At 36.7% G+C, this 15635-nt stretch overlaps 1 protein-coding gene across 4 annotated transcripts in view; it reads right to left on the bottom strand.

Moving 5' to 3' along the window:
- The window catches only part of CEP112 (centrosomal protein 112), a 277780-nt gene that overhangs the window by 195342 nt on the left and 66803 nt on the right, over nt 1-15635 (bottom strand). For all 4 annotated transcript variants that reach the window (XM_032211002.1, XM_032211004.1, XM_032211003.1 and 1 more), the window contains 2 exons: nt 5717-5871; nt 4751-4880 (listed from right to left, as the gene is read on the bottom strand). In XM_032211002.1, the coding sequence (XP_032066893.1) occupies nt 4751-4880; nt 5717-5871 (285 nt within the window). The remainder of the gene's footprint in view (nt 1-4750; nt 4881-5716; nt 5872-15635) is intronic.

The following is a 15635-nucleotide window of genomic DNA, read 5'->3' as shown; positions in this document are numbered from 1 at the left end:
AAAGTAAATGGGAATAGCTGATCAATTTAGTGAGAGTGGAGAGGATATCATTCCATACTGCATAGCAGAAGGGAACGTTAAGCCACTTCCACATTTTACTATAAAAACCAAATGGATAGACAAGATAAAGTGACTGAGTGTCAGATGATGGGCCCCTTGGGTCCAATACAACTTAATATGCTATTGAAGAATGTCTGAGGATCTTTCAGTACACTAGTGATGCTTTTGATGTAGCTAGATTAAAGCTTTTCAGACATTTAGTTGATGTTGCCATGAAGGGAAAGAAAACCCAAAGCTACAAAGACAGCACTGCAGTGGGAGCATGGAAGGTAGAAAGTATGAATGTGAGAAAGTTCAACACAGTGGAATATAAAATAAATTGACATCTTATACGGCATCAGTGAATTGAAACAGACTGGAACTGGACACCTTCAGAATATTAAACTATTTACTACTGGGAAGGAGAGCTGACGTCACGATGGCACAACGTACGATCTTGGTGCTCCGAGATCGCAGTCAAATTTCTGCTGCTGGACGGTCCATTTGGACCTAAACCGTCCCGCAAAGACGGTGATTGAGAAGGGTACCTCCTGCTGATCTCAGGGACACTGCAAAGTCCCTGAAAGATCCAGGAATAGCCCTTTTTTTCCAGCGACAGAAACACAGCTAATGAAGCTGCTAAAGTTGGGACAGCTCCGGAACGGAAGAAAGCGGAAAGAGAAAGTGTGTCGAATTGGTGAGGAAATTTTATTATTAGAGGAAGAGACTACCCCCCAAAAAAATTTAAGTTAAGATTGAAGACAGAAGATTGTAGGCGGCGAGATTGATCTGCATTGAACTTAGTGTGTTATCCAGTTTCTAATTTTTTTTCACGGATGGAACTTTTGCAGGGGCTCCCTATTTTTTTAACTGAATGGATTAATTCTTTCTTCTTCTTTTTTCACTTTTGCTTATACCTATGGATTAAAATTCTCCTTTTTTATATATAATCTTTGATTTGATTGTTTTTGATCTCCATTTAAGGGTTTTTTTTCTTTCTTAAGCTTGGAATATAAAGAAGATAATAAGCAGGATTATAAAGAGGGTTGTACAACAGGAGGAAAAGCAGTTACACTGCCACTTAGAGGCTGGATACATTGTTTTTCCTTCTTTCTCTTTACTAGTAGTATGTATAAAATGAAGCAACAATACCTATAGTTAAATAATGGTTAATAATGATAACAATACATATAGATATATTAGTTTGATAATATGAAATTTTTTATAAACAACACATGGAGATTATGAGAGGAGGTTTAAACGTTTTATCTAGAATATGTTATAAAGATGTATTGTGATTGGATGATCTTAGGATGATTTAATGGAATGTTATCATATAATCCTATTCTAGATTTTGAATATTATATATAAAAGGGTGTAAAAACCATTATAGTCAAATTAAGGTTGAGATATAATAATTGTGATATACATGAATATAGGTGAATTTAAAATATGCGATTTGATATGAAAAGCAGGTGGTGACTATGGAAGAGATGCATGGAAATACTGTAACCAACTGACACACTTTCTACAATTTGTAATGGAAGATGTTTTTTATTTTTATTTTTATGTTGTTTTTAAAAAAACGTTACGATTCACGACACAAGCAAAAAAAATAAGGACACTGCTTTCATAATAGGAAGGATACAGTAAAGATAATACATTGTGGATACAAAGCAGTCAATGATCAAACAATTTCAATCACAAATAATTTTTTCACAGACAGCTCTCTAATATAATGAGTATTTTAAGTTCCAAATCAAATACTTTATCAAAATCAATAAGCAGATCCAAATACAATTCAGTAACATTATTTTTAAGGGGGGGGGGAAGAAAGTGTGATAAAAATAGCCAAACAATTTTCAGAAAACAGGAGAAAAAGGAGAGGAAAGGTAAAATCAGCACATAAGGACTAGAATGGCAGACCATATGTAAAGTATGCCAGGCAGCAGAAATTCTGAGAAATGTTTAGCCATCAAGCATGAACATACTGCTATGTAACAGTTTAGTAGTAATAAAATATTAAAACATTGATGTAATTAAAATGTGGTGATAAAATGCAAAAGATGTACAGTAAAATATTTCAGTTCTACCTGGAATAATTGTAATATGATTTTATAATTTATTTATCACATTTTATATGAAAAAACTCACCTAAGTGATTGGGCATTTTACAATAAAAAAATTAAATTTAGAAATCTAAGTAGTAAAGTAAACAAACAAGAAAAAAGGAAATATAAAAAAAGAATCAGCCAAGAAGAATGATAAAAGTGTGAAAAAAGAAAAAAGTAAAAAAACAATGGCTTCAGACTTTTAGCATATAGATAAAAAAATAATCCAATTTACTCCAAAGCAAAGACTAGTCTACCTTACTTCCATAATCCCATATAATTCTAATAATCAAATCCCAAAATCAAAATTATGCCTCTCTTAATTCCTTGCAAAAGTCCTAAAGTGAACCTCTACTTGGAATAATCTGAGCATAATTTATGGTGCTTTATAATGGTTTTTTATAATCATAATTTAAAGATATATACAAATCTGAGAGGAAGTAAGTAATCATCTGTTGTCTCCAGCACTTGCAGTAAAAAAAGAATTATAATGTGTTTTGAATATTCTTGTAGAAATGCCAATGGGAACACATTGTGCCCAGCTGTAAAAAAAGAAATACTTTTCTTAACTAAAGATGAAATGAGAGTGTACTAGAGAAATTTGCTGGTTCCCAGGGATCTGTATCTAGTAGGATTCTAGTGCTTTGAGACTGTGAGTTGACAAATACTCAATATCTTTGCAACATGGTTCCCTGCTCGAAGACAGACGATGGGAGTATTGGAGTGGGGGGTGGGGTATTCCCTTAATCACTGCCTCAACCCTACCTTCTTCCTGCCTAGTGCTGCTTGCCCAGAGGTTGGAGGGACCAAGATGAAATGGCTGTAGTGTTGGGAGCCACACGGAGTTTGTTTCTACCCTGCCAGCCAGCATGAATCCCTGGCTGCAGATTGAGGGCAGCGGAAGCAGAGCCAAGCCAGAACTGTCATCTGCAGCACTGAGGGAGATGACCAGGACAAGGAACCAGTGGCAGATGGAAAGCAGGCCCAGAGTCTAACCCAGTGTCTATCAGAAAGGGCTGAAGGCCACAGCAGGTGTGTGTCTGTGCTCAGAGAGAAAGGTCAGAGGAGACACAGCCACAGGAATCAGCTGGGAGTCATATCTGGAGCCAGCCCAGAAGGGCAACAAGTGGAGACTGGGAGCAAGAACCGACCTGAAGCTCAGAGAATCAACCAGGGCGTTAGCAGAGAAAATAAGCAGCACAGATAAGAGTCTAAAGACCAGGCCAGAGATGGGTTTGTTGACATCTTAAAGGCAGGCCAGGGTTGTGGTGGCAGAACCCCCAATAATGCTGGAGCCCGGGGTTCGAGACCAACATCGAGCCCAGAAGCCGGAAATAACTTGAATGGTGAGGCCAGATCTTTTGGCCAAAAACATTGGCAGAAACAGGCTTCTTCTAGGATTGATAGACTGAAGCTGATCACGGATGGGGGAGCACAAGAGTTCTAGGGTCCAAGCTGATGGTAAGTTAATCTCTAGGGTGAGATCATAGGAATCACCTGATTGCTTACCTATTGTATGTTTGCTACCCTCTTGTCTGTATGTGAGACAAGCAGGATGGGTGGGTATGAAAGTGGTCCCCTCCCAAGGTGACCAATGGGAGAGACCAACTTGTGGGGGTTACATTGAGTGTGGATCTGTGAAGATTGAGGATTCTCTGTAGCACTGAGAGCTACAGCCAAAAGTGCCACAGGAGTATTCCTCCTGCTGAATAGCAACCTCCCTGTCTGAGCTGCCAGAGGTCATCTCATGGTTGGCAGTGAAGGCCTGCTTCATGGTAGTTAAGAGCAGTGAAATACCACTATTTCTCCACTCTTACTGCAAACACAGAGTGCAGCCCGTTGGCCCTGTTTAAAGTTACTCACTTCCTCCTAGGAAAGAAGGGCCCAAATGATCATTTACTGGGCTAGGAGGAGGAATTTGTCCAGCACCTGATGAATAAAATCACTCAAATTTGTTCTTAGTTGCAGATCAAGCATGGAGTGGAGTCCATTATAGATGCCCAGGAAACAGACTTACCCAGTTATTTGGGAACACTTTGACTCTGTTGTATCTGAGGAAATGGACAGGAAGCTTGGGGCTATTAGGGTAACTATTTGTTTATTGGATCCTAAACCTCCCTACTTGGTAAAAGGTTTCCTGGAGGATGAATTGCAAGTAGGCCCAGGCAGTAATTAATACATCGCTGAAGGAGAGGGTGTTCCCAGAACCATTGAAGGAAGCCTTGGTCCATTCTTTCCTAAGAAACCTTCACTGGATCCCTGCTGCTATGCAGTCTCCCACCTCCACTTTTAGGGAAGATGGTGGGAAAAGTGGTTGCACTGCAGCTCTACAGGGTCCTGGATGACCACTTCCAGTCAGGTTTCAGGCCTAGTTATGAGACAAACAACATTGGTCACACTTGTAAATAATCTCTGGTGGGAGCAGAATGGGGATAGTTCAACCATCCTTGCTCTTCTTGACCTCTCAGTAGCTTTCAGATGAACAAAGGTCATTTAACTTATGAAAGATATGCAGGATTTAAATTTCAGAAATTAACTAAGAATTTTTTGATTGATTCATTCAGTATTGTTAGTAAGTAAAACGATCCATCCACATCTACCTTCATTGCAGAAAGAGCATGTTCCTTCTTCATCAAATTTAGATCCACTTCATACTGGCTTTGTAACTGTTTAATGTTCTGTTTATGTTCTTCCATCATGCAGCCTTTTTCTTTCTGAAGTGAATTATGCCTAAAAACATTTGATTACATTTCACAGAAGACCACAGAAGATCAAAGAAGACCATTTTGCTCAAACTGATATTTATCTTTATGTTTTCACACTTAATATAATAATCTTAACAAAACATTTGAATTGAATTTCTAAAAATGTAATTGGTGAAGGCTACTATATTCCATTATCAATAGCTGCTCACGGCTCATTATGTATAGTCAAAAGTATAGATTAATTAAGTCACTTACTGCTGATAAATTATATTACTGAAGTAAATCAATACTATAATAAAAGTATACAAAATATACTACGCATAACAACATAGATGATATTATAGAACCACTAGAGAAAGATGTATTTTGTTTGTTTCAAAAATAAGTAATTTAAACTAGATTATCATGGCATATTTAGTTCAGGTTCATTTCATTTGTTTGTGAAATAAAACTTTCCCAATTGATTACTTCTGATGTTACAAATCTTTTCATTTTCCCTCCATAGAACATCACAGGAAACCTTCTACAAGTAGTAGCTTTTCCATCATCACCTCTAATTTCAATATTAAAAAAATATTGGAATCAGAAGAACTAATGTATGTCCAAACTTAGAATTCTTAATTCACACTGATTCATCTTATTAAAGTATAAACAACAAATGAGTTGACTATTTCACAGTAATGAACTATAGAGCGAAGTAAAGAAAGTCAGACTTCACAAAAGTAATTAAAAATCATTTTATCACTTTTCACATAGTATAGAATTGTTAATTCTACTATAATTCCACATTTATTCAATACCAATAACAAATTGCAGTTAAAATTGTACCACCATAATTTAAAGAAAAAGATTATTAACTACCTTGCCTTAATTTCTTCAAGTTCTAAAGACACAACCTGGTAAGACTGTTCCAGATTATTTTTCTCTTGAGATAATTTCTGATGCTGCAAATGACTTGTTTCAGCTTCCACTGTCAACTGATGGACTCGGGCCTCCAGCTCTTTGACCATCTGGTTCTAAATAATGTGAAAAGCTATATTAGACATACGTTCATGCACCTGTCAGATGCTATTCAGTACATTATCGACAGATGATTCAGATAACTCAGAAAATACTGAGGGATCTCATAACATAAAAGGAGTTTTTATTATTTAAGAAACATGATGAACAACTATACAGTTCCTATTTCATTATCAAGCCGTGAGATTTATGTTCAAACATATGCAACATCAAGAAGGCACCTCATGTTCCAGATGCTGCACTTCATTAAGAATGAATCATATTCCAAGTCTGTATAAATTCCAAATAACTTTTAATGCATATTTAAAATAAAGACATTTGACAATTATTGCATTACCTTATACATTTCAAAAAGGATGACAGACTTCAAAATAATGAATATTCCTCCATTTAAACACAGTTTTTCTCCTTAATGCGCTGTATTTTTTTAATGTAAAATTATGTAGAAAGTAAGAGATAAAGAAAATCAGCTTTGTACTACATCTACCATACCCACTTGGCTAATAGGATCTTTTGAGCTTTGGATATGAATCTAGAGTACAAACTATTTTGGAATAAGTATCCATTTGGTGCCTGCCAGTAGCACTTTAAATAACCTGGTTCTTCCTGGACTATCACAGCAGCTGTATAACATCAGTTCAAGATTTATTTATTTATTTATTTATTTATTTATCATACTTATATGACGAACCATCTCACAGAAGCAACTCTGGGTAGTGTACAAGAATCAGTAAAAACAATAAATATATAAAAACTATAATAAAAATATAAACTCATGAAACTGAAAAGACACTATAAAAATAATGCTGATAAGCTAAATTAAAGTGTATGTAAGATGCCTTAGAATGGGTCTGCTTATAATGTTAGCACCATTTGAATTCCAATAAACATTTGGGAGGGATCATATGGCTATCATGCAAAACTAGGAAAAGATGTAATTTCTTTTAAGAATGTCCTAGCAGAGCATACTGGCTTTTCCATGAACCAGAGGGAGCATGATTTTGCCTGCATTCTGTGGATGGGACTTTTCTTGTTTACGTGGGCAAGTTGCTGGCATACCGTGGACCAGTGCCGGTCCATGGACAAGGGGGCTGTGGACCCCTGCTCTAGCTGACTGCCCCCCAAGTCAGTGCTTGAACTTTAATGGCTTGAGGTAAGAAGCAAAAAAAACAAAAAACCTAAGATGTTGCAGACAGAAAATACTTGGCCAATGAAGCATTCACATCCACTTGGGACTTTGATGGAAGGGCTCAAGAATTCCAGTGAATGATAAAAATGGAAAACTTGAGCATCCAGTATGGTCATGCTTACTGAAAAGGGAAAAAAGGTAGAACTAAAGCTTAAACAAATTCAGATGTCTGTTTTTTACCTTACTAATTGTATAAATGCCTTTAAAGGTATAGCCCTCAAGTAATTGGGACAGCTGTTAAAAAGAAGTATACCAGGAAACCTCATCTGTAGACAATATAAAAAACTATATAGTTCAAAACTGGAAGAGGAACTTGTATCACTCATTTTATTTAACTTAATTGCTGATTGTGCCATATATTTGCAGGTTGTACCATGAAAAGTGCTGGGCTATAGAAAATAAATAGAAATCAAAATTAAAATTACTAAGAGAAAATTTCAGATATGCTGATACTTTGATAAGGAACATTTGACAATGACAATGAAAAAAGAGAGTGAAAAACACAACCTTCTGCTTAATATTTTTTTTTTAAAAACTAAGCTATAGAAATTTAGAAAACTGACAGCAGAAAAATATCAATAGACAATGTTAATCCATTGCAAACCAGCTCAAAACTCAAAAAGATGGTGACTAAAACCATGAATTAAGTAAATGTCTGACGTTTAAGAGAAAGACCATGGCAAATCTAAATAAGATTAAGTGCAGAGACATCATAACAAAAGTACATATTGTCAAGGTTATAGATTTCCCAATTATAACTTACAGCTGTGAAAACAGGACTACCAGAAAAGCTGAACAAAGAAAAGTGATGCCTTTGAATTGTAGTGCTTGAGAAAGTTGTTGTGAATACCTTGGACCCCAAGAAAAATAAATCATTTAATAACAGATGAAGTAAAACCAGACTGGAAGTATCAATGACAAATCTAAAGCAAAAATATTTCGGAAGCATAATGGGGGAGGGGGAGTGTCAGTGAAGAAAACTTTGATCCTTCAAAATTCAAAGATAAGGCAACTGGAAAAGAAGCAACAGACAGCACAATGGCTATTTATCATAACTAGTTATATAAGCATGACCGTACAAAAACTCAAAGAGGCATCTACTGATAGACAATTCTGATTAAATATTATCCATCAGATCATAAAAGGTCAGAGTGAACTGAATGACAGTAATCAGATTAAATATATAGTTCTACAGTTAGAAAACTGTAGCTAACAAGGATTGAACAGATGGAAAATGGTGAAACCATGTATTTGGCTGTTGACAAACATGCCAAATACTCAACAGTTTTTTTAAATAAAATAAGTTACCAAAGACGTGGGTTTTAATTAAGCCCATACTTATTGGCAGCAGACAGCCTACATATTTTTGGGGGAAATACATATGTTTAGAGTTTGGGGGTTCCTTTTCCCTTGTTACAGTAGTTTGCCTGGGCAGGCAAACAACAGATATAGTTTGATCTTCCACAAAAACATGGATGTGGGATTTCTTCTCTCTCAAGTTGTTAAAAGAAATACACTGCATAGAGAAAAGATATTGGAATGCCATAGCATATGTATGATGTAGGTCAAAAAGGTACTATTGATATTTAATTCATTTATTTGCTTGTTTAACAAGGTAATATTGACATTTCATTTATTTGTTTATTACATTTTTATGCTGCCCATCTCCCCTACCAGGTGACTCCAGGAAGATATGTTAATTTAAGAAAAAATGTACGATGAGCTTCTGTGGAAGAAAAAAAAAGAGCATTAGCAACAGGAAAAAATATTCTTGCTAAGAGCAAATCTAGGTCAAATAACTTTAAGGTAAAGAAGCTGCCTGATGATATAACTTAAAGCAGGTTGTGCCTTTTCTAACAATGTACTGTACATCGAATTCTGCTTGTTATTTACTGGGGGTCAACAATTTTGTGAACTTGGTGACAGGTTGTGGAGTCTTAATTTCTTCAGCTGCAAACTGCCAAAGTGGTAGTGATAGACACAAATCAAGAACAGGTGGGGTGTTTTTTTTTTCCTTTTAATTTCCCTGCAACTCTGAGTTACATTATTCCAAGGAAATATTCAAAATGATGAACTGGAGAAGGGATGATACTGGGAGTTGTGTATAGAAAATCACTCTCTCTGGAATGTAAGAACTGTAGTAAATGTGTGAGGTCCAATATCCCAGCCTGCCAGGATTCACCATCTTCCTCACTACTACCTGCCCCAATGCCTATCTAGTCCCCCTCCCAGTCCTCCTCCATTCATGCTGCCTGTAGTCATTCCAAAAGGAAGTGGGTGGGGAAAACGTTAGGGAGAAAACGTCCTGATTTTGCGGGGAAGAAACTAAACATTGGTAGCACCCTCTAACAAAAAGGTAGGAAAAATGAGATTCTTTCAGTGAGAAAAAAAATATTCAAGAAACCTTTTTTTCCTCCTTCTGGCAATCTGAGATTAAAATTACCGTATTTTTCTGAGTATAAAATGCACCTTTTTTCCTCAAAAGAGGCTGAAAATCTGGGTGCGTCTTATATATCGAATACAACATTTTTTGCCTTCCCGAAGCCCCGCCTCTTCACCAAAATGGCCGTGCCTAGCCTTATGGAGGTTTTCAGAGATGACCTGGGGGCTAGGGAGGGCAGAAATGAGCAAAAAATGGGCCATTGTCCCCCCCCCAACCCCCAGCAGCACTCTATAAGCCCCCCAAGGCTATTTATGCCTTTTATTTGAAAAAAACGGGCCTGTTTTTGCAAAAAAACAGGCCGTTTTGGGGCGGTTTGCAAAGTGCAACACCCCCCCCCCTTTTGGAGAGCTCTTTAACTGGTTGATGAGCATTACATGGATCAAATGCTGTGCCAGCAGGAACAAAGTTAGGTGCTGCAGATTGTCAGCGATTTCCTTCTCCAGCACATGGATAGGTACTCCTGGAAACACCTATCTATCTACTCTCTCTCTCTCCCCCTACCCACCCACTGTATCTCTCTCTCCCCCCCCCGCCTCTATCTACTTACCTACCTACCTAATCTCCCTCCCTCCCTCCCTATCTACTGTATTTCTCTCTCTCTCTCTCTCTCTCTCCCTTTATCTACCTACCTACGTTTTTTTTAATTTGCCTCTTCAAAACCCTGGTGCGTTTTATACTCCAGTGCGTCTTATAGTCCAAAAAAAATAGTACTCTGTTTCTGTGTGTGCCTGGAAGAAAGAGAGTGTCAGTCTCTAACCTTGTGCCAACAGAGGTTACACCACACCTATAAGCACAATTTGTAATTTTCAAAATTACATTTAAATTATTTCAATGTTACCATTTATGGTTTTAATACTTTTATTGGTTTTTAAATGACTGTAAGCTGCTAGAGTCATGTCCAGGTGAGATGGGTGGCATATAAATTGAATAAATAAAAAGATCTCAGTGGTGAAAATGAAGGACTAGTGAGATTGACTCAAGTTATACCATTAATTCTCAACTTTCTTAATAGGCAGGACAATCAAAAGTCTGTATAAGCACATGTGCAGTAAAGAAATGTATAGTTATTTTTGGGATCCTTAATATTATTTCTTTATTAATATTTCTGCATGTATTTAGAATGGGACCCCCAAAAGAATGAAAAGGCAATTAGATGGGAAAAAGAGAATAAAAGCTAAGGAAGAAGTATGTAAATACAAGTAAAAATCACTTTTAAAAATTCCCTTAAAAGAAAGGCTATATAGAATTTTAATAAGAAACATAATTAGATGCCAATTTGTGCAAAGAAAATATACAACCAAGCAAAAAAAAACCCCTACTATAATTAGGAATGTACACATACAAATTGTTTTAGGGTTGGTCTAAAAAATTACAAGCATTTGTAAAATTTAATTCCTCACTATACCAAAGATACAGGGATTATATGGAAGATTACATATAGCTTTCAAATATGATAAAATATCTATATCTGGAAATGAAAGAAGAAAAGATAATCATGTTTAATTTATGAGTACTCCTTGATACAAAGGAAAGAATAAGAACAAAGAATGTAATAGGAATTGCAAGATAATGCTATTGTTTCATAGTAAAGTTACTTTAACCATATTAAAGTGGCAATTCTTTTTGCATTAGTTGAAGAAAAATAAGTAATAAAATGGAATTATAATTATGGAATGCATATTAAATAAATTCCAGAGGAGAATGTTACTGAAATATTTAATACAATATTATTAGGTTCTGCATTATTTTTTACTGTCAGATAAGCAACTGTTTCAATAAATATGAATATTTTTTTTACCTTTCTTGAGTAAAAACAGATACAACTAAGCTCCAACTTAATGGCTAATCCACATTCATAGTTCTTCACTTGACAATATTTATACGCTAAGAGTTTAGTAAGAGTTTAACTGTGTCACAGTGTGACAAGGTGCTATTTGAACCGGAGGTGTATTTTGCAAGTGCGGCAATTGACACAGAAAAACAAGACAGTAGAGACTTTTATGCTTTTTTACTACATACAACGAAGTGATTTGCAACCAGTATTTACAACAGGAATGTACAGCACAATTCTGGTGTTCACCTGGTGTCAAGTTCCCTCCTAAGTCTTCCTCAGAGAGACTATTCATCTCTAGCTCTTCTGCTTCCTTATTGCTTATTAAGAGTAAAAGTGAAAAGAAAGGAATGGGCTGAATTTACTGTAATGTGTAAAGATTTGTTCTGGATCTGCTGAGCTGAGCACCTACTTAGGCAAAGAGCAGAGTCTTCTGTCCAGTCCTTTCCCAGAGACCAATGAATGACAAACCACTGTTTCCCATCTTAAATCTCAGGTGAACCTCTTGTCCCTCTGAGTCTTAACTTCCCTTCTTCCAGGGAATTCATCCTTGGACTTTTTTTTTTCCTTTCTCAACCTGGAACCAATACCTGATCTGCACACTCATGTATCTTCACTCCCCAACCATTTCATTTGCAGTCTTTTAGTTTCCTCTCCTTCTCTTGTTCTCCAACTTTGGATCAAATTGGAAACATGTCTCACAGCAACTGGGGGAGGCAAGTGCTCCCCAAGCCTCTAGTCCTCAACACCTATATTCCAGGCTGGGCCACTTGCTATTGCTACATCTCCCCATAAGAACCTTGGTTAGCAGTCAGGAAAGTTCATCATCATTCATAACATCATAGCTGACCTTCAAGACCATAACTGAATTTCTTCTTCCCCTTTCTAACTCCATTTGCTGACTTGCACCAGTACAACTACAACCATGCTAGGTCATTGAAAACCGCATGCCACAAACGTCTAACAAACTATCTTATGTTGGCACAGTAATACAGTCTTACTAATTTTACCTTGTTCCTTTCTGAAAACTATTCACTTTTATCTCCATTTGAAGATTTCTTTAAAAAAATTGTTATATTAGGAAAATTACTATTAATGAATACATCTGTAATCGCAAGTTAATACCAAGAAGGGTTCAGCCTATGCCAGGATTTCAAAATATATTCTGAAACAGGAAAGAACTTAATAATGGATTGTAAACTGAATTTGGTTTCTTGAGGAACTACTTCATTTTAACAGTAAGCTACTAGCATAAGCTACTTACAGTTGTCATACTTTACTTGAAAATGCATGAGCAATTCCTACTGAAATATTAGGAGCAACAAGGTTTAGGTGAAGATAATGCAACTAGTTGCTCATTGTCGTAACCAGAAAAACTGCAATTATTAAAGTAAAATAAATTTCAAAGCAAAGTTATTTGACATAAATTATATAGGTAGGCTTAGGTCAATATATTTAAAATATGCTGCATTAAGCAAATATGGTGGCAAATGGAGCATTCAAATTTAATTTTGTTCATTGATGAACATGTTTTTAATCTCAGCTGAAAATACTCATGCAACAAATTGTGAGAAATGGTATTACTGTCCCCTTTGTAAACAAATTACTAGTCTACAAAGACAGATTAGCTATCTAGAATCTCTAATCTGTGCTCTCCAAGCAGAAATTAGGTGTCCAATTCGGCCATTCCACTCTATGGAGATGCCATGCTATCAGCCCCCTCTACCACAAAGATCCCACAGCAGAAGAGCAGTCTGGACAACCGTGGGATCTGGCAGGGTGAGAGCTGCGAACCATAAACAAAAAGCTTTTGCTGTGACCCAGCATAACAGATATAGCGCCCTTGCTGACCTTAATAGGTACACTAAAGAGACAGATCAAGGTAGTTGTGATAATGATGACTCAAATAAGCAGGGGATCGTGGTCCAAAATGAAGAACTTACTTCGGAAAGGCGAAATGGGGAACCAGGTATCACACATCAGTCACACAAGAACAAGGTATGCAAAAAGAGAAGTCAACTTCTGGTTGGTGATTCAATCAGAAGGGATGTAAATTTAGGAAAGAATATGGAGGTTTTAAAAGAGGTCAGGTGTCTGCCAGGTGCTACTGCCAGCAGAGACAAGAGAGGTATTCTTAAGATAGTCAAGAAATGCAAGTAAGGACTGTGACGATGTTATTATACATCTTGGCACAAATGATCTGTCCCAAAAAGATGTACTTTCTGTGAAGAATGATTTCCAGAGCTTGGGGCATGAACTTAGTAGTGTAGGTTGTAGGCTTATCTTTTCAGAGGTTTTACCAGTATATAAGGAACAAAAAGGGAAGGGCCAGCGTGTAGCAGAATTTAATGTGTGGCTAAAAGAGTGGTGTAAAAGGGAAGGCTTTGGTTTTATTAGTCATGATGCCTGCAGCTGGTCCAATGAAAAACTGTACAAAAGAGATGGTTTGCACCCATGCAAGAAAGGGACTGAGTTATTTGGCATTAAATCCACAGTTTTTCTGGATAAACATTTAAACTGAACAGGGGAACCCAAGAATTAATTGATACAGAATATTTCTGTCCCCAGCAATCTAAAATTCATAGGGTTATCAGTGCATGTAACATAGATGTTTGTGTGGGTAAGATTATCACTCCTGCTGTCAAGCAAAATGAAGCATTTAATAGTGAGTGCCATACCATGTGCATGAATCATACAAATGGCTAGAAAACAGGGGCAGTCAGGCATAATACAGGTTATGTAGACAGTAAACACATGGTTATCAAAATGGACTCAAATGTCTATACACCAAAGCACAGAGTATGAGGAATAAACAGGGTGAATTAGAAATTCAAGTAAATGAGGGCAGATACGATATTGTTGCCATTACAGAAACTTGGTGAGATGAAACCCACAATTGGAACATACAGCTAGAAGGATTTAAATTATTTAAAAGAAATAGCCCAAATAAAAGAGGAGGTGGAGTTGCACTATATATAAGAAACAACTACATCTCTACAGAAATAGAGCACAACAATGATGAGAACTATCTTGAATGCATTTGGGTCAATATTAAAGGTTGGAGGGAAATGACATTGCCATAGGTCTATAGTACAGACCACCCAACCAAGCAGAGGAAGTAGATGAACTTTTTGCTAGTCAGCTAACTAAGGTATGTAGGAAGCACACCACAATATGATTTTGTTTGACTACCCTGACATCAACTGGGAAACAAACTCTGCACCAAGTGGAAGATCCAACAGGTTCCCAACAAACCTAGCAGACAACTTTTTCCCCAAAAAGTAGAGAAAGGAACAAGGGGATCAGCCATATTGGACTTAATTTTCACTAACAGAGAGAAAATGATAGAAGTGTTAAAGCCACAGGAACCCTGGGGACAAGTGACCATGTATTATTGGAATTCAACATTATGCAAACACAAGTAGTAGAATAAAGTCAAACTAGAGTCTTGGACTTTAAGAGAGCTAATTTCAATAAACTTAAGAGAGAGCTTGGGAAAAATTCCATGGATGAGAATCCTAAAGGGGAAAACAACTCAAGAAGCTTGGGAAATTTTGAAAAATGAGATTACAAAAGCCCAGTCTAGCACAATACCAATGAAGAAAAAAAATAACAGCTCCCAAAAGAAACCAGTATGGCTGCATAAATAACTCTCTGACAAATTGAAAGACAAAAAAGATAAGTATAAAAAGTGGAAAGAGAGGGACATAACTAATATCAGCAAATAGCCCGAGCCTGTAAAGATGAAGTGAAAAAAGCTAAGGCTCACAATGAAGAAAGGCTTGCCACAAAAGTAAAAAATAACCAAAAAAAAAAAAAAGCTTCTTCCAACATGTTAAAAACAATTGGTCCATTGCTGGGAGAAAGTGGCAAGAAGGTGACAAGCAACAGAGAGAAAACCTAACTATTTAACTCATTTTTGCATCTGTCTTTACACAAAGGGGAAAAAACAGTCCAACCTATAAAAAACAGCACCACAAAAATAAGATTAGGAACACAAGTTGAAATAGGGAAGAAAATATTAAGTGAGCACCTGTCTACCCTTGACGAGTTCAAATCACCAGGAGCGGACGGATTACACCCCAGGGTTCTGAAGGAACTGGCCAACAAGATCTCAGAACCACTGAACTGTATCTTTCAGAGATCCTGGAGCACCGGGGAACTGCCAGAGGGCTGGAAAAGAGCTAATGTGGTTCCCATCTTCAAAAAAGGAAAAAAAGTAGATTCAGGAAACTACAGACCTATCAGCCTGACCTCAATACCAGGAAAGATTCTGGAAAAGATAATCAAGCAACAA

This window comes from Thamnophis elegans, chromosome 2, assembly GCF_009769535.1.
Source record: "Thamnophis elegans isolate rThaEle1 chromosome 2, rThaEle1.pri, whole genome shotgun sequence".
Taxonomy (NCBI): domain Eukaryota; kingdom Metazoa; phylum Chordata; class Lepidosauria; order Squamata; family Colubridae; genus Thamnophis; species Thamnophis elegans.
Note: the sequence above shows the minus strand (reverse complement) of the source record. Positions and strands in the feature narration are given on the sequence as shown.